Source organism: Prosopis cineraria, unplaced genomic scaffold, assembly GCF_029017545.1.
Source record: "Prosopis cineraria cultivar Desert tree isolate PC_DT_omini unplaced genomic scaffold, ASM2901754v1 PC5, whole genome shotgun sequence".
NCBI lineage: Eukaryota > Viridiplantae > Streptophyta > Magnoliopsida > Fabales > Fabaceae > Prosopis > Prosopis cineraria.
In genome coordinates this window covers 37,359,675-37,377,383 of record NW_026555336.1, presented here as the reverse complement: position 1 = coordinate 37,377,383, position 17,709 = coordinate 37,359,675, and the positions used below count along the sequence as shown (strand labels likewise).

The window sequence follows — 17,709 nt, the reverse complement described above, 5'->3', positions numbered from 1 at the left end:
GGGAAAAAAAAACCTTAATGTTATACTTAATTTATTTATTACTGTTGCTTTTGTAGCCTAAATGTTACTTGCAATTACTATCATAATATATTATATCTTATATATACTTGACTTTTAAATTATAAACTTATATTATTACTTATATATCTCAAAATTTACTTTAAATCATTATTATGATTCATATATTCTTGTTATTTTGAATTTAATTTAACAAGTTATGTAATTTAAAATTTTTATAAAATAAATTTTTCTTTTACATTATCTATTTTACTAAAACATTTCAATTCCAACCCCATTCCTAATCAAATTCCCAACCAAATGGAACAATTCTTGAAATGAGACGGGACACAAAAAAAATTTAGTCTCGATATTTTTTAATTTTCTTTTTGGGATGGAACAATCATGTGTCCCGGCTGGTCTACAACCCTAATGAATAGTGCCACAGTAATGCGATACAGGCATTTATTACGGTGGTGATCAGGATAAGGATGATACGTAGTAGGTACCTGCCCCACCCCCTTTCTTCCACAAAAAGAAAGACGACCCACCCAACATTGCTGGTGTAGATAATAATAATCAATCATTTGGTCAACATCCATTTTCCCCAACTCAAACATATCCCAATTAGTTATGACCACATGTCTCGTGGATGACTGACACGTAATATAATCATAAAGTGAATGAAGTATTCAAAAATTAACTTTAATGGTTGCAATGTTAACTGATAGCATAGCTGAAAACACGGCCCAAAACTGTTCAACACCAGGCTAGCGTTAAGTTAAATGATAGTGACTATTTTTTGCCTTTTTTTGGGGGGGGGGGGGGCTAATACAAAAACAAGATTTAGGTGTGCTACTGTTGATTTTTATAATCTAAAAGATTTATTGCACATAACAAAAGCCCCTGCCACAACTCAACCAAGGAAGTTCATGATCACCAAATGGAGTACCAAATTGCACAGAACAAAATCTGCGAATGCACGCTCCGGCGCAAGATCCTGCAATCATGCATGGCACTCGTAAATATCCATCATATGGAGAAGCAAATATGTGGAAGACCGATAAAATAAATCACTGAATTTATCACCTCAGGGAATTTCAGAATGGAAAATAGCAGAAAAATTTACCTTGAATTCCTTGTTCTCCTTGTTTACTTGGATCCGGAGACAAACTGGCCCCAAACAAAAAACACAACGACAATTAGAAGAAAGGCCATAACAAATAAAGCCCTACCACTAACAGTGGCTTAGGAGTCTCATAGAAGCCACTTGGTTGCTGGAAAAGATGAGAATAGAATGAATTAAAGAAATAAAAATAAAGTCTTTATTTTAGTATGATAAGCTGATTGTACATTCATCTTGACATTATCTTTCCCATGGAAAAACCCGATACCACAAATGTGGGAATGACCACACTCTCTGCAAATCTCATGAATTATATCTCCCAACTTTATGAATTAAATTACTCCTCCCTCCTCACGAATATGATTGACCTATCTCCCCTCCACATTTTTGTCATTTTATTTTTTTCCTTTACTTCTTTAATCCATTTCATTCTCATCCTTTCCAACAACCAAATAGCCTCATAATGTTCATAAATCTGTGTATATATAGATAGGTATAATTTGCATGCAAATGAATACTAGACATTTGCCACTTACCAGCAAGAACTGCTGTCCCGATACAAGAAAGTACTCCTGAAAGGAAGGAGTTAAATGGGAATGATCCCACCAAAGCCATGTAAACTACCTGTTTTCACAGCACAGAACATAGGTTTCAGTAGTGTCAACTTTGGTGCAAACCCACGTCCCAAGTTATTAATGATAATTAATTCTTGTTTGTATGTTTATGCAAGCATTTTATCAGGGGCAAAACCAACGAATATGAAATAGTGTCTGAAGCTTAGGAGGAAATTAAATTCACTAAACCGTGACATATATCAATTTAATACCAATCTCCACAGTTACGTGTCATGTTGTCCAGAAAACATACAAATTCTCCTTTTTCAGTAATTCACAAGACCGCTAAGTTTTTTATAGCTTTTTTCCTTCATGTATAACACAATTTAATCCAAATTGTATTCTCGCCCAACTCATATCTCAATGTCACAGAAGGAATGAGAAATGGCATACAGCATGCAATAAATATATAAACAAATCAAACTATGAGATGTTTGCACTTTGCAAAGAAACTGAAATCACAACTCCATACAATACTTCAAAAGCAAATGCAGAAGCAAAATGAGAGGAACTAAATTTTAAATTTTCATTTCATGAAAAAAGAAGAGCTATTCAAGGGGTGGGCATGACATGAGAAACCAAAGCTTTGACATGAAAAATTTCATCTTGAGCAAGTAACTGTCAATCTAGCACTTAGTTCCTCGGATGCAATATGGTGACTGGTATACCTTACTGACATCCAGGTTCACTTACAATACCGACCAAAACAATGGATTAATGTTAACAATATACTGAAACAGATATATTTGTCAGCTTTCCCCAATTCCCGCGAAGTTTTAGTGGTAAGGCAGTGATAAAATGAGGTGATGCACCTCAATTCACAAAGTTCTCTTTTTTTTTCACCATAATTTATTTCTATGCCAAGAAAGTGGTAGAAAATTTTTAAACCTAGGCACCTTTAGAAGCAAAAGCTTTTACCGATCTGAATGGCGACACAATCACACTAAACATGTGTCATTAGCAACCCGCCGCTCCTAAAATGCAGCGGACATAGGACAGCTCGGTTTAATTTACAGTAGACTCGAACATTATTAGGATATTTAACACCTTTAAATCCTGGACGACACAAAACAGAATAGGGAAAAATGATCGGCTCAAAAAAAAAAAAAAAAAAGCAATGTCAATCCATGATCACCACAATTCACGTCAGAAAACAAGCACAATTTCGCCATTGCATGTAATTGAAAACCATCGCCGACATTATAGAAAACAGATCTAAAAATAATGGGAGGTGCAAGGATTGACATGCGCTCAACGAGATTGTGACTAGGAAAGTACCTGGATCAGAGCTGTGAACACTGCGAACATGACATACAGGTCAATGATCTATAGAAAGGGGTAAAATGGGTAAGAAATCTTAGATTTTTGAGACCGGAATCGAAGGCAGAGAAAGAGAGAAGACGGAACCTTGAGATTTGTGGGAGTGGCAGAATAAGCAGACCAAAGAGCGCGAAGAAGGTCTTGAGCATCCTTGCTAGTTGACCTCGCCATCCTCGAATTGGCGCTACGCTTCTCTGCTCCCAGACTGCTACTTTCTACAGTCTCGATTGGCAACCGATGATGAAGATTGCAGAGCCCTCAAAAAATGTTCGGGTCGAACCAGGCCACACCATTTGCAAAGTCGCCGTCTTGACTCTAGGGTAACACCGTCTTTTTACTTTCAATTGGCACTTAGCACGTTGGTTGGTACGTGGTAGCCTTCAATAGGCCCGCATTTAGCCCAGTATCGAACTTTCTGCAATTTTAAAGACTAATAACAATGGTGGGCTTTGGAGAGAGTATGAGGCATGCCCCTTATAAATAATGCAACTTTTACAATTTTTTATAAATAAATTGTACATTGTATGCAGAAAGCAACGAACGAACTTTTTTACCTTGAGTGATAGCTTAATAGGTAGGCATGTGTTTTGAAAAATATTTCCAGAATAACGCCCAGTAAAAAATTATTTATTGCAATAATGAGAAAAATTTAAAAATTGACAGAAATGCTCCCAACAGCTGAGAGTATACCACTGCATGCCAAAGCAGCTACAACAACGGATGAACAATATTCTTTAGAACATAGTCAAATGAAGGTGTGAAAGCCTGGAATCACCTTCACTGAAGTTGATTTCCCACAATTAAGACTCAATGTCAAGTAGGATGAAGGGAAGAAAAGACCCTTCTTGTATAGCAAATTAGTGACTAGAGAAGCTAGGGTTTTGAAGGTGAGCAAAAATGAGCTACTTGGAATGGAAGCTGAAGATACCATGGATATTGGTTTCAAGAGTATTAAAGATTTGATGAAGGGGATTTCTATTGATAAATCCGACTCACTATGTCCTAATTTCACCATATCAAGATAGGAAAATGAAAGATTGGATCTTCCTTTTGAAAGAACCTTAGTTGTCCAACTTCTCGGGCAAATTGTGGGAAAAGCATTATCCAAAAAAAAAAAAAAGATTCCACTTGTGTGAGGCGAGAAGGGTAAGATATGGATTACAGATGTGGGCAACGATTTCTTTCTGGCTAGCTTCAAGACGAAGATGACTGCGTGGAAGTATCAATAAGAGGCTCTTGGATAATCAGTAATGCCTATCTCAGGATAACAAGATGGAGATAAGATTTTAACCCTAAAAGCAAGAAGACCTTGAAGATTGCTGTGTGGGTGAGACTGTCAGATACCAACATGAAGCACTTTAACAAAAAAATCTTGTGGAATGTCAAAAGTTAGATTAAGAAGGTTCTAAAAGTAGGCATCCACACATAACACTTCATGCTAGAGGTATGTGCACCTAACTCTTTGTTGAAATTAATTTAATCAAACCTTTATTGCCACATTATGTCATTGAAGGAGTTGTCAAACTGATTGAATACGAAAGTCTAGGTTTCTTGTGCTTAAATTGTGGGAGATACATGCATTTGAAAGAAAATTGTGGAGAGGTTAAGGTGGTGATGAGGCTAGGGAATAATGTAGATAAGGAAAACCCTATGGCCAGAGTAGAAGAGGAGGAACAAGAGTTATGGCAAATGGTTTAATGATCACAACAAAGGAGATGAGGCATATTTTGTGAAGAGGGATTTGGTAGAACCTTTAGATTTGCAGTGTTGGATAATGAGAATGAAGAGCAAGCCATTAATACTAGAGTATAGATAAAAAATGATACTGACATGAGGAAACTAGAGGCGAGAAGAGAAGATGAAAAAAGGAAAAAGAATTAGAATCATGAGAATAGTCCCAAGAGAACTAAATAGCAAGGGTTGATGGACAAGGAGGCAAAGCTGATATTCAACAAGGCATTGATAATGAGAATTAGTCCTGTGTTTATCCAGGAAAATGATATAGACCTTGTCAATAGTCTAATAATATAAACACAAGGAGGAGAAAATACCATGTTTGAGGACATTACATACACAAACTCCTTTAGATACAGAAGGGGATGCCTCAATGTCAAATGAGATTGACAGAGGGCTAATGCACAAGGCATATAAGTTGTGTGAACTTAATTTGGATTACACCATGTAAGATACTAATGTCAACTTGCTAGAATAAAATATGGAGGGCTTTGAGGAATGTAGGGGGGATTAAGTCCTTTATTGCGTTGTTAACTATCATTTATAAGCATAAGGCTAATTATCTATAATTGTTGAGGGGTGGTAGGTAAAAAATGCGTTGTTATAGTCAATGAAATGGTACGAATGTATAAATTGAATTTAACGACATTAGTTGAGCTAAGGATTAATGGTTATAAGGCTAAAGATATTGTAAAAACTATGGGATTTGGTTAATGTGAAAGAGTAGGAGCATAGGGTTTCATAAGGGGTATTTGGCTTTGTTAAAAAAAATGAGAATTTACATATTAAAATGTTTGAAAAAGGAGAAGAATTCCTGCACATAATCATGAATGATAAAGGATCAATAAGAGTTTTTGCAACATCAATGTACATAAATCGACAAGGCACGAGACGTAATGCGATATGGGCAAAGTGGAAGGCATGTGCAAAAAATATTAATAAACCTTGGATTATCATTGGAGACTTTAATGACATTACTTCTCCCTCTAAGCAAAAAGGGGCAGAGGGTTGAATCTGGCAAGATGTACTAGCTTTAAGGATTGGGTAAACAATTATGGGGTTGTTTAACATTGAGACAAGGGACTCATACTTCACTAAGTAGGGATTGAAATGGCAAGACAGGGAGAAAGTATTCAAAAGACTTGTTAAAGGGTTGTGTAACGAGTCATGGTAGTGACAATTCTCAAATATGACAATTAAAGTTTCACCGAGAATAGGATCTGACAACCACCCTGTTTATTATGATATAGAAGGTAAGAAAAAAATTGAAGATGCAGATAGAGCTATCAATTAAGACCAACCCAACCCTAAAGGACTGGCCCTTGAAGGGCCAGGGCCTAAATAGGCTGGCCCTAATAAGCTCGATTATATGTCAGGGTTTCCTTTTACAAGGGCTGGCCTTTAGAGCCCCAACCTTATTTTAAAAAAAAATCAATTTAAAGTTATAAAAAATATATTTATAATTATAAAAAAAGTTAATATACATAAAATTAAGTTTAAGGAAATAAATTTAAATCAATTTACATCAAAACAATAAAAAAATTAAATATTTAAGTCTAATATCAAATAGCAACATCAAAGTTAATACCAACAAAAGTTAGACTTAGCTAATATTATCAACTAAATCTTAATGAATGAATGAAGGATAGATGAATGCATTTAATATGTTCATTTCTTTGAGTTATATATTTAATCTTTTATTTTTTTATATTACAATTTTTTTTAAAAAATAATAAAAGAGCTTAAAAGGGCCGGCCCTGCTCCTAAAGGGCTTACCCTTTTATTTTTTGCCTTAAAAGGGCCCTTTTAAGCCCAAATTACCATTTTTCTTCCAAAATACCAGCCCAACCTTAGTTATTTTTGAGCTTAAAAGGGCTGGTCTGATGGGCTCGACTCTAATTGATAATTCTAGATGCAAACTATTCCAGTTTAAAGCTGTGTTGTTAACACACTGGTTGTTTGAAAGTCTGTGAAGGAAAGATGGGATAACTTTGTAGGCATATATAAAGCACTAGAGGCCTTCAAAATAGAGTTCAACAAATAGAATTGTGATGCCTTTGGAAAAATGGAAGGAAAAATGCACTCATTAACACATGTACGATCAAACAAGGTGACTCTTTAATGTGGAAAAGGTTAAGTAAATTATGACAGAGGCTATTACAAAACATTGATTGGGAGGTAAATAATGGATTGACATATTGCATTATTTGCATATATTTTAAGATGATATTCTTGCATTATTGCATTCTTGGATGATTAATTCTTGCATAATTAGTATTTCTAGGCCTTTAAAATTAATTAAGGTTCATTCATATTCTAGGGGTATTTTGGTTATTGTGTCTTTTATCTTTCCAAGATCAATAAAAAAATTTGAGATCTAAACTCATTCTAAATTGCGAAGAGACATCAAAAGATATAAGTTATAAAATGTTCTAAGACAAAGACATTAATATTAGGTTATCATGTTTTATAACCTAAGAGCTTAGAAATGGTATTGTATCTTGCAATTGGCTTTGAGTTTTGATTTAAAATTTTGCACACATGCTTTGACAACTCTTATGTGTATGATTACAGATTCAAACAAGGATTTGGATAAAGATTAGATGGCCAAAATATTGAATTATATGACAAACTACAAAGCAAGAAGACTTTAAAGTGACATATGTGCAAGAGTTAATTCAAAGATCTTTAAATAACTCTAAGCATTAAGGATTTTGACCAAGCATCCCTTAATCACGATTTGATCATATTTTTAAAAGTGTTTAATGAGTTCTAATTAAGTTTGGAGCATCCTATAAGAGCTACATGTGCATCAAAGTTAACATAGCTTGAATAATGGTCACATTCATTCTGAAACCTTATAACCAAGTGCATTAAGTAATTTTAGATATTTTATGGCTTTGATCACCTGAAACGCATCTTGTTCTATCATTTTATACCATCACAAGTTGAATAGAGGGATTTGGTTCGTGCATACACTCACTCACCTCATTTTACACATTACAATACATACTTATCTTCTCTCACTTTTCTAAAATTTTTAGCATCACTTCATCTAAATTTTCTCTCATTTTTCTCCACTTTCTTAACCATGATCCTTCATCTTAAGTAAGTATTGAAGCCATGAAAGTCATCTCAAAGAGGATTTAAGGAGAATTCACCATGAGAGGCTAGATCCTTACAGATTTCCAAGAAAGATAGAGTTATATCTTGAATTCTTCTAAATTGTTTCTCTTGCTTTCAATTGCTTTGAATTCTTCTCTTCTCCTTCTTTAATTATGTAAATGCTCTTGATGATTGATTCTAAGTCTTAGATTAATCATTATGGAAGAAATTCATGTTCCAAAGATGAGAGAATGTGTATTTAATTCCTGAACTAGTTTTACACTTTAAGTATTTGTGTTTACGCCTTAAGGTTTTGATAAATGAATGCATGCTTTTAGTTCAACCTCTTGTTATTTGGACATGTATTATCTATTGTTTAAGTCATAAACTCTAGTTGGTATCATCATCTTGATTAACTTAAGGTATTAAACATGGTTAAGGCAAGAGCTAAGACTAGTTTCAAGAATTGATCACAAATTAGTGTATCTATTTAGGTAGTTTGTGCATTAGATTCTCAATGGTTATTAGGTTTTAATCACTATTATATAGTCTTAATAGTCATTAAGACACCTTTACACCCCAATTGAAGAAGGCAATTGAATCTGAAATAAGGTGAGAAATAACAAGGATGGAAATTGTGAAATCTAGTCTTGGGAAGCTATTTTGATATTTGGTTGATTCCTGCACATTTTCTTTACATGAAAATCAAATATAAACATTTAATTTCTTCCTTAAACTCTTAGCTTCAACTCTGAATTTTTAATTGTCATGATTATTGGCTTGATTTGGTTGCAAAATGCTTGTTCCTTGATAATAGAATGACCTAAGTCACTCACACTATTATACCTTAATTTCTTTAAGAAACTTAACGTGACTTAGGGCTTGGATTAAAGGTAAATTTTTGGATAGACATGCAGTTAGATAATGAGCGGCTATTAATAAACAGAATGTTAAGGAGCTTGTCTATAGAATCTCAAGACGTTAAGGTTGCTTAGCTTATAGGAAAACAGGGGGGATGGAAATTGGGTAAATTGTCTAGCTAGTTACTTGCTGATATTATAGCTAAGATTCAAGTAGTTTTACCTCCTAAGGGTGATGAGTGGGAAGATGGGGTTAAGTGGATAAGGAAGGGAAAGGAGAAATACTCTATTACTGAAATGTATAAAAAAAATTAAGAGACTTTGGAACCATGATGAGGAAGAGATTTAGATGAAAATTTAGGAGTTGTAAAGGCTAATAAGGGAATGGGGGTTTATTGATGACTTTTAATGAGCAATTGCTTTTTGACTTCAGCATGCAGGGGTAAGACCTATCACTTATTTGTATGAGATGTGGGGGATGTAGATGATAAGTGTATATTTTACTTAAATTAATATATATCCTTTGCTCTTTCATTTGCTAATTAATGTGTAAATTAATTAAAAAATGGATAAATTACCTCATTAAATGATTTTTAGGTATTTTAAGGAAACATGAGCAAAAATAATATCTAAAGAGGTCAAAATTGCAAGTACCATTCAAAGCCTAAGAGACATGCCCAAAAGAGATGTCTAATCATGGATGATTAGAAAAGAAAAGCTCTTCATGCTTGGATAAAGCTCAACACGAAGAAGACTATTCGTTGGAAGTATGTTTGCTCGTGGACAAGGGATGAAGAAAGCACGATCTCATGTGGACATATGGAGCATTGGGGTTTAACCACGTGCAGAGGAGCTCATGGACATTACCCCTTTGTCATTTGACCGTGCGTGGATATCAATAAGAGTTTGATTGCCCATAAATGTGTGGAATAGACGCGTGGCAAAAGTTGGTTTAAAATTCAATTGCAAAATTAAACAATATCTTATATAATTAGATGAGATAAGATAGAGATCAAACGCCAAAAGGGTGCAAACAAGCTGCAAATAAAACCCTAACAAACTTTTAAGGGGAGCAAAGTTTATATCCGAATTGAGAAGACAATTTTGGGGCATCAACCAAGGATTTGGAGGCTAGAATGAAATTTAAAGAGTTATTGTGGGGCTTATTCGAGAGATTTTTTTGGATTTCTCTTCTCTTTTTTACTATGCCTTTGATTTTTTGTATTGTTTTTAATTTATTTTGCATATTTGAAGTCATGGGTGGTTAGTTTTATTTTATCCTCAAAAATTCTATAAACCTTTAATACTTTGTCAGTAGATTTTTTTTTTAGTTATTGATTTTGATGAATGCTTTAATGCTTAACAAAATTTATTTTTGTTCTTATACTATTTGTAGCCAACTTTAATGTGCATTTGGATCTTGGTTTTCATTTTTGACAAAAGGGAATACCAAATAGATCCTTTATTAAAAACTTATGATTAAATTTAATCTATTTGGACTTGAGAGAGAGACACACACACGTTTTCAAGAGCCATGGATAATTTTTTAAGGCTTGTGTATAACTAGATCATGACTTACTTAAGATACAATAATATAGTTAGATTATAGGTTTCGTAGTCAAGAGCCATATAATCTAATGTAGATACTTGATTTTAAACTTAAAATGCGATAACCAAAATAAATTAAATTGTAAGAGTATAAAAGAGGATTAGAATTCCTATAACGCTTTTTAACTATTAATCTCAGCCCAGATTTATTCCTTGGCTTCAATTTTATTTTATTTGTATTTTTTATTTAATAAATATTCACTATTTGATTGAAAAATTTAACTGAAACAAAAACAACTTTGCGTTTGTGCCAATTCTTTTAATTAATTTCGCGTAAGATAACCTTGATTTACTATGCTATATTAAACCCGTGATGTGTTTTAAAATTTTGTGGGCATCAATTGACAAAGACACACCTCATGCTGTGAGACACTGTGCAAGGCCGAGGAAAGTATGGCAAGATCTAAATTGTGAAGACATGGTAAGGAATTTTTTCTCCCTTGCATTGCCATCGCGTGAGTGGGTTCTGGTTAATCTGCTGAAGAACCGAAATGCTGTGGGTGATTGGAATCTGGTTTTTGCAATAGTTTTTATGGACCTGGAGAAATTATCAATTCTTTGACGTTGCTGACATGTAGAGGTTGGCAAAGTGGGGATTCTTTCAATCCAATCCAATTCGTTTGTTTGGGCTTTGGCCTCGTATTGTTCACCGAAAAACAACAAAAACAAAAACAAAGAAGAATGTTTATTACAATTCAATCAAACAACAATATAGGCCATGAAGTTTGGCCCAACATATATATATATCTATATATATTTATATATATCAGCAATGAATAACGCATGCTTCGTCTGCTTCATACAAATGTCATTTAAATGCACAAGTTCGCTATAAAATTTATTTTGTTATAAAATTACCTTAAATTTAAAATCATTTAGTACTCTACGTTTTTAGCGAGAATTTGGGAAAAATTAGATATGACTAGAAGAGAAACATAAGAACAAATCACCTCCCAAATGAAAGCGATTTGGTGGTGACTAGCATCCACATTCAATGTTAGGTTTATAAAAAGAAAAACGATAAACGAAGTTTTTATAAGAATATTAATATTAAATTAAGAATTTTAATACTAAAATATGAGAAAAAGAGTATTGAATTTGAGAATGTTAATATTGGAAAAATCCTAATTTAACGTAAATATTCTTCTGAGATTTGTACTCATCATTCTTCCTTTATAAAATGCAGTCCTTTTATGTAAATATTTGTTTTTTTCCAGCCAAAAAAAAATTATTTGACCTTTTTTCTGGCCAGAAAAGAAAAGAAATATTTACCATATTTTGCTGGGAAAAACCATTTGCTTTCTTAGCATGGAAAAATATATTTAACTTGAATAAAACGGAGGACAGATGAAGATTGAATACATTTTTATATCCCTTCGGGGAAGATTTACTTCAAATTAAAAAATACTGAATTAAAGTTTCAAAAAAAGGAAAACAACGATGCGACTTACCTCTATTTTTTAACTTTATTTTTATAATTTAATATGTATTTTCCAAAATATTTTCATTGAAAAAATGATAAATTTTTTTTAAAATATGCAAATGATAACAAGGTATTCGAAAATTTAATTTTTTAAAAATTTTTTAACATTAATAATTTTTAATAAAATGATTAAAATACTTTCAATTTAAAATAAAAATTAACATCACTAACTAAAAAAAAGTAAATATTAATTATTATTTTAATTTAAATAATTATTTTTTTTGATAATGACAAGAATAAGACAAGTAATTACAACTTCTTTAATACAAACTTGATATTGTAAATATTTATAATTATTTTAATTTAAATAATGATTATTTTTTTTTATAATGCTTAAAACGAAAAAAGTAATTACTACTTTTGTTTTATTATTTTAATTATTTAATAAAAATTATTAATGTATAAGTATAAATTTTAATTTTAATTATGAAATTCCTACAGAATTGGAAGAAAAGGGGCAAAACGAATCCAGAGAAAAACAGGTTATTGTTATTATATTATTATTATTATTATTATTGACACCCGGAGCATTGCTGGTTTCAGTATGTTTGGGGCCTGGTGAATCCAGAGGAGGATCGAACCTCAGCCTCAGCTCCGAAATGGCGTCGTTTTCGTTTTTACCGGCCATTTCTGCTTCTTCCACTCCTCAGACAAGAGCTTTCTTTCCAGCACGGCCGACTTTGCATTTGAAGAGCCGGTTAGCAATCCCTCTCACCATATTCAATGTTAACGCGCCTGACAGCATTGTTTTCTCAGACTTTGCTGCCCCCCTTGCATGTTGATTCCCTCAAGTTCTCACGTGTTTGGTTGATGATATTGATTGTAAACTTGTAATTGTTGATAGGTGTTGTTTCTTGTCCTGCTACTTATGATGTTTTAGACCGTGGAGTCACTGAATTAGTGGAAACGCTTGTTTCATTCGGCCGTGGTTAACAATTATGTTAATATTATGACTTCAAATTATAGAGTTAATTCAGAATTCAGCCTGGTGATGGTGATGATATTAGTTAGTGAATAAATGTTTATAGTAGTTATGCTAGTTTGGGGCATTATTTCAAGCTTTTCTCCCAATTGTTGGAACATTAATTTGTCCGTACGATGAGTAAAATTGCATGGTTGTGCTGGGGAGGATGAGGCGATAAATAAGCTGTGCGATATGTAATGTTATTTTTGACATTAACAAAGTTATTTTCCCCAGAACTGATTCATTTGACAAGGTTCAATTATTTAGCTTGGCCTAGTGGGGGAAGGCTGGTCATAATGAAGAGAAGCACTTATGTTAAAAGTCGTCACATTTGTATTGCACATTCTAGTGTGCGTGTAACCTATATATTCCGGATTATCCTGCGGAGCGCCCATTGTTCCTATATGAATTTCTTTGTTCTTGAACTCCATGCTTCTTGTTGCACAACTTCGTCTTAAAATCAGGTGGCCTCAGCATCAGGATACTATCTACAATGGCAGCTACATAATGAAGTGATTGAACAATTTGCTTTTCCTCTAGCTTTTCAGATCTTGCCTGCAGTATAATCTTAGGCTACATTTCTCTATTTCTGTGTTCATAGCTAATAGTCAATGTATTTCTTTCTGCAGGTTTGTGGTTAGTAGCAGATATGCTGAAGCAGGTATCAGGGATGATTATGGTTCTGCCACTATAGATGTTGTGGCTGATGTTAAAAGTGAACGGGTTTGTGGACAATCTAACTGTTGAAATAATTTGAAAGTATAAAAAAGTATTGATTTCTGGAACTTCTTTGGCAAAATAGTGCTTGCTTATGTGCTTTTCTTAGTAGGTTGTGGTCCTAGGAGGCAGTGGATTTGTTGGTTCTGCTATATGCAAGGCAGCAGCATCCAAGGGCATGGAGGTCATCAGCCTAAGCAGGTATGTGAATTGTTTAACAGATTGGCTGCATCTGTTTATTTGTTTCTGTTCCTCCCTTCCTCCTCTCTCTCTCTCTCTCTCTCTCTCTCTCACCCATACTCTCTAGGCTTCTATGTTTTGTGTTTATGAACGCGTAGCATATAGATAGAATCAAGGTGTAGTAAGTAGTAAATGGGAATATAGAATTGATGTGAAGATAAATACAAGACATCATAAAGGGGTAAAAGAATGAGTATATCCTCAAAATGTAAAATGGCTATATGCATTTTAAGGAGAGTGATACTTGCAATGAGAAATGGATTACCAGTACCTGAGCATATTCATTACTGCTTGATCCTTGAATCTCTATTTAATTCTTTTTTCTATATTAACACAGTTAACACAAAGGAAATTAGATCCAAGTATCGTTATATACCTAGACCTTTTTCCTGCAAGCCATCAACTGAAGTGTTCTGTTCATATTACATATGCAGAGTTCAAAATTACAACATTACATATGCAGTTCATATTACACACACCCAAACCCACATGCACGTGCATATTTTGCATGCACGTGATACACTCTTGCTTTTACTTTAGCGAAGTATATTTTTTAACTGGTTTTTTATGTTACAGGTCAGGTCGTCCTACGTACCCAGGCAGCTGGGTAGACCAGGTTACTTGGATTTCAGGCATGTTAACTGTATCGTTATGACAAAAAGCTGTTGATTATATGTGTGTGTGTGTGTGTGTATTTGCCAATGAATATCAAGATTTTTGTGCAAACATTCTAAGGAAATAAAGATTGGGTGAGGATGGGGAGCGAACAAATATTGTAAAGTTTTATACAAATCAAATTTAATAAAAAGCATTTGTTTATTGTTACCAAATAATGTTGCATAGAAATTTTCCTCTCTACTTTATTCACAAGTAGATTCATGTTTGAATATTTTTCTCGTGTTTTCCTTCACCCATGTGGTTGTCTTCTAGTTGTCAAAAGTATTTATTTGATGACTCCAAAGTGAAACATCTGGCGTTCAGCTAAGATATTCTGCCAATATTTTTCCATTTACATTTGACTAAATAGTATAAAAATTGTTGATCTTTTCCTATTTACAGTAACCTAGCAACTGGTGAGGTATATCAGCCTGAAGATAGGAATGCCTGGTGTGATCTGATTGAGTGAGAGAGAGAGTCTAATTTTAACAAGTTCTCACTGCCTCCTTTGACTAGATAGTTGGGCTACTTTGTGTTGTGAGGATTTAAACTGCAAAGGAGTAGTGTCGACTGCAATTTATGAGATATTATATATCAATTACTATGATAGTGTTTGTTTAGCATCACAACCTCTGGACGCGCATGTTTCTTTCTTTCTTTCTTTCTTGGTTTCCTGTAGGAGTACTGAACGTTATACCTCATACTTAATCTATAGGAGATGTATTTTATGTCAACTGGGATGAAGTACTTGTTGGAGCTACTGCTGTGGTTTCAACCCTTGGGGGTTTTGGTAGTGAGGAGCAGATGAAAAGGATTAATGGTGACGCTAATGTAGTTGCTGTGGATGCTGCAAAGGAATACGGTGAGGAGTCATTTATTATCATTTTGCTGTTAAATATTATCATAACACGTACTTAGCTTTTCTTCATATTTGTTATGTTCGATTTAGAATTGAAATTATTAGAGCAATGTCAATAACATGCCTTTTTAAACGACCATGGACTGACAAGGAGCTACTCATTTGGTTTATAAGCAGTTTCAAAAACAGCCGTGGGCTCTGTCTCTGCCCTTGTGAAGTTAGTTTTTAGACAAAAGCACCAAGCATGTGGCCATGTTTCTGGATCAGAAGTGATAAAGTACGGGCAAAGAATATTAGAAGTATGGTCAAGAGAGTGATATTGGGAATTATTTGCAAATTGGGGATAAAGCATCAATTAAGGCTAAATACTGGAAATGATTGGAATCCATGGAAGAATAATTTTAGGCGTTTGTGAAATAATGAGAACCCTAAGAAATAAAAGTCTAGAAAATAACACTTCAATTGCTTTTATTTTAAATATATGCTTTAATTATCCTTTTGTTTTATTTGTATTCTGTTTTTACTATTACCCATTAGTACTAATTGTATTAGGGCTAACTTTTGATTGATTATTGAATCTAAATTCAGACTCTCCGTCAACACTTGCCTCCTTTCTCCCATTTCGCCTCCTCCCCCCCCCCTCTCTGCCGTCTTGCACTGGTTCCTATGCATTTTAGCACAGTGGAATGGTGCCCATATCTATTGAGTCCATTCTCAACCAAGCTTGGTCTCGTGCATGTCTTTGCATGAAATGCATTTCATAAATTGTCTTTATAAATCTTCTAATTTTATTTATAAAATCCAAAATTAGTGTCCGGATGCTCTTTTTTGATACAGTGTTTTGCCTCTTAAATAAGTTCTAGTCATAAAATCTTAAAAAAAAAATCATCTTTGGTTAAAGTGCTCTTTCCTGCTGTTATGCAGGTTTTAACATGCATCTTAATCTATAGGGGCCAGATGGCATTGGATGCTTAATTCTCACCCTTTTTATCTTAAAATATATTTGTTGCCTTGCAGGGATTCCCAAATTCATCTTAATCTCAGTTCATGATTACAACTTACCTTCATTTTTACTTTCATCTGCGTACTTCACTGGAAAGAGGAAAGCAGAGTCTGAGGTTCTCTCCAAATACCCCAATTCAGGTTATTATTCTATGCCTTTAATAATCTCAACTTGGTGAAACTTACCAACAGCATTATGAAATTTGGCGCTGGAGTTATGGAGACAGGGACCCCACCTGCCGTTGTTAGGAATTGTCCTGTTTAGAAGATTGGATAGCTTGTGAAGCTGAAGACAAATAAAATCATTGTAGTTTGTGTGTTGAAAATGCATATCAGCATATTTTATATTTCCCTGAAAAGAAAATGCTTATGAAACCAGCCGTAGCTTTCATGTTTTTGTTTGACGGGTGTAAAACTAAGTGAACATGGGTAGTTAATCTCATACCACTAGATTTTACCTATTGGTGTTTGTATCAACTATCAAATATTGAGCGTGTATTGTATGAACCGGGTTGCTTTTCATTGACCTGAATTCTTGACAGTTCCCTTGAATCTCAACATCTTCAGGCGTGGTATTAAGACCTGGTTTCATATACGGGAAGAGGAGAGTTGATGGTTTTGAGATTCCCTTAGACTTGGTGGGAGAGCCAGCAGAGAGAATTCTTCGGGCCATAGAGAACTTCACCAAACCTTTAAACTCTCTTCCTGGATCTGATCTGCTGTTAGCCCCACCTGTTAGTGTTGATGATGTTGCACTTGCAGTTGTCAATGCTGTCAGGGATGATGACGAATTCGGCATTTTCACAATTGATCAGATCAAGGAAGCTGCAGCAAAAGTGAGGGCATGATCCAGATGCAGGAATAGCTAAAGGAGATCAACAAGAAGGCCTCCAGTGCTGTGCTGCAGTCATTATACAACGTGGCAATTTTTTTCCTTCTCTCGTTCATACCTAAATATAGGAGTATTGTAATCTGATATGAGTTTCACATGTAGAACACTACAGACTGAGTTCTACCTGTTATATGCATATTGTATAATGTCAAAAGAATCTCTGTAAAGATCCATGCTTGTAAGCAACTTTTCATGACTCCTTAGAGAACTATGTGCTTATGGCACCTTTTGTCTATTTTCTTTCCTTTTTTTTTTTTTAACCTGGTCAATGTTTTCCAGTTTGGGATGTGGTTATCCCAGTTACAATGATATACCTATTTTAGAAAATCAAAATTTGAGTCCAATAATTACTTGAAAACAATTATAAAACAAAATTACGTACTGGCTTATGTGAATATCCAGATTCCAGAGCCTAGACCTGCTAACATAAGCAAACCACCTGGCAAACAAAATTGGTCTGGAGAAATCGTGAAAGAAACCATGGCGGAGACGGCTTCAGGATTCATCACCTGTGGTGATAAGACCAGGTTA

At 34.1% G+C, this 17,709-nt stretch overlaps 2 protein-coding genes across 2 annotated transcripts; one reads left to right on the top strand and one right to left on the bottom strand.

The window, feature by feature from the left end:
• Positions 1–666: 666 nt before the first annotated feature.
• On the bottom strand, positions 667–3,368 carry LOC129311475 (dolichyl-diphosphooligosaccharide--protein glycosyltransferase subunit DAD1). The gene is made up of 5 exons (XM_054953800.1): positions 3,145–3,368; positions 3,016–3,063; positions 1,660–1,747; positions 1,127–1,170; positions 667–997 (listed from the first exon to the last, which is right to left on the bottom strand). Exons 1-5 carry the CDS (start codon positions 3,226–3,228, stop codon positions 914–916), a joined length of 348 nt encoding a protein of 115 aa, XP_054809775.1. The 5' UTR covers positions 3,229–3,368; the 3' UTR covers positions 667–913.
• A 9,008-nt stretch (positions 3,369–12,376) lies between these two features.
• LOC129310440 (uncharacterized protein At1g32220, chloroplastic) lies at positions 12,377–17,413 on the top strand. The gene is made up of 7 exons (XM_054952279.1): positions 12,377–12,544; positions 13,441–13,534; positions 13,641–13,729; positions 14,345–14,400; positions 15,141–15,287; positions 16,302–16,427; positions 16,854–17,413. Exons 1-7 carry the CDS (start codon positions 12,447–12,449, stop codon positions 17,132–17,134), a joined length of 891 nt encoding a protein of 296 aa, XP_054808254.1. The 5' UTR covers positions 12,377–12,446; the 3' UTR covers positions 17,135–17,413.
• The last annotated feature ends 296 nt before the right edge of the window (positions 17,414–17,709 follow it).

Coding starts and splice junctions, on each gene's coding strand:
- LOC129311475 (XM_054953800.1), bottom strand. CDS start 3,228: ATGGCGAGGTCAACTAGCAAGGATGCTCAAGACCTTCTTCGCGCTCTT. Junction 3,064..3,144: donor CCACTCCCACAAATCTCAAG/GTTCCGTCTTCT, acceptor CCCTTTCTATAG/ATCATTGACCTGTATGTCAT. Junction 1,171..1,659: donor CGGGACAGCAGTTCTTGCTG/GTAAGTGGCAAA, acceptor GTTTGGGGCCAG/TTTGTCTCCGGATCCAAGTA.
- LOC129310440 (XM_054952279.1), top strand. CDS start 12,447: ATGGCGTCGTTTTCGTTTTTACCGGCCATTTCTGCTTCTTCCACTCCT. Junction 13,730..14,344: donor GAGGTCATCAGCCTAAGCAG/GTATGTGAATTG, acceptor TTTATGTTACAG/GTCAGGTCGTCCTACGTACC. Junction 14,401..15,140: donor CCAGGTTACTTGGATTTCAG/GCATGTTAACTG, acceptor CTTAATCTATAG/GAGATGTATTTTATGTCAAC.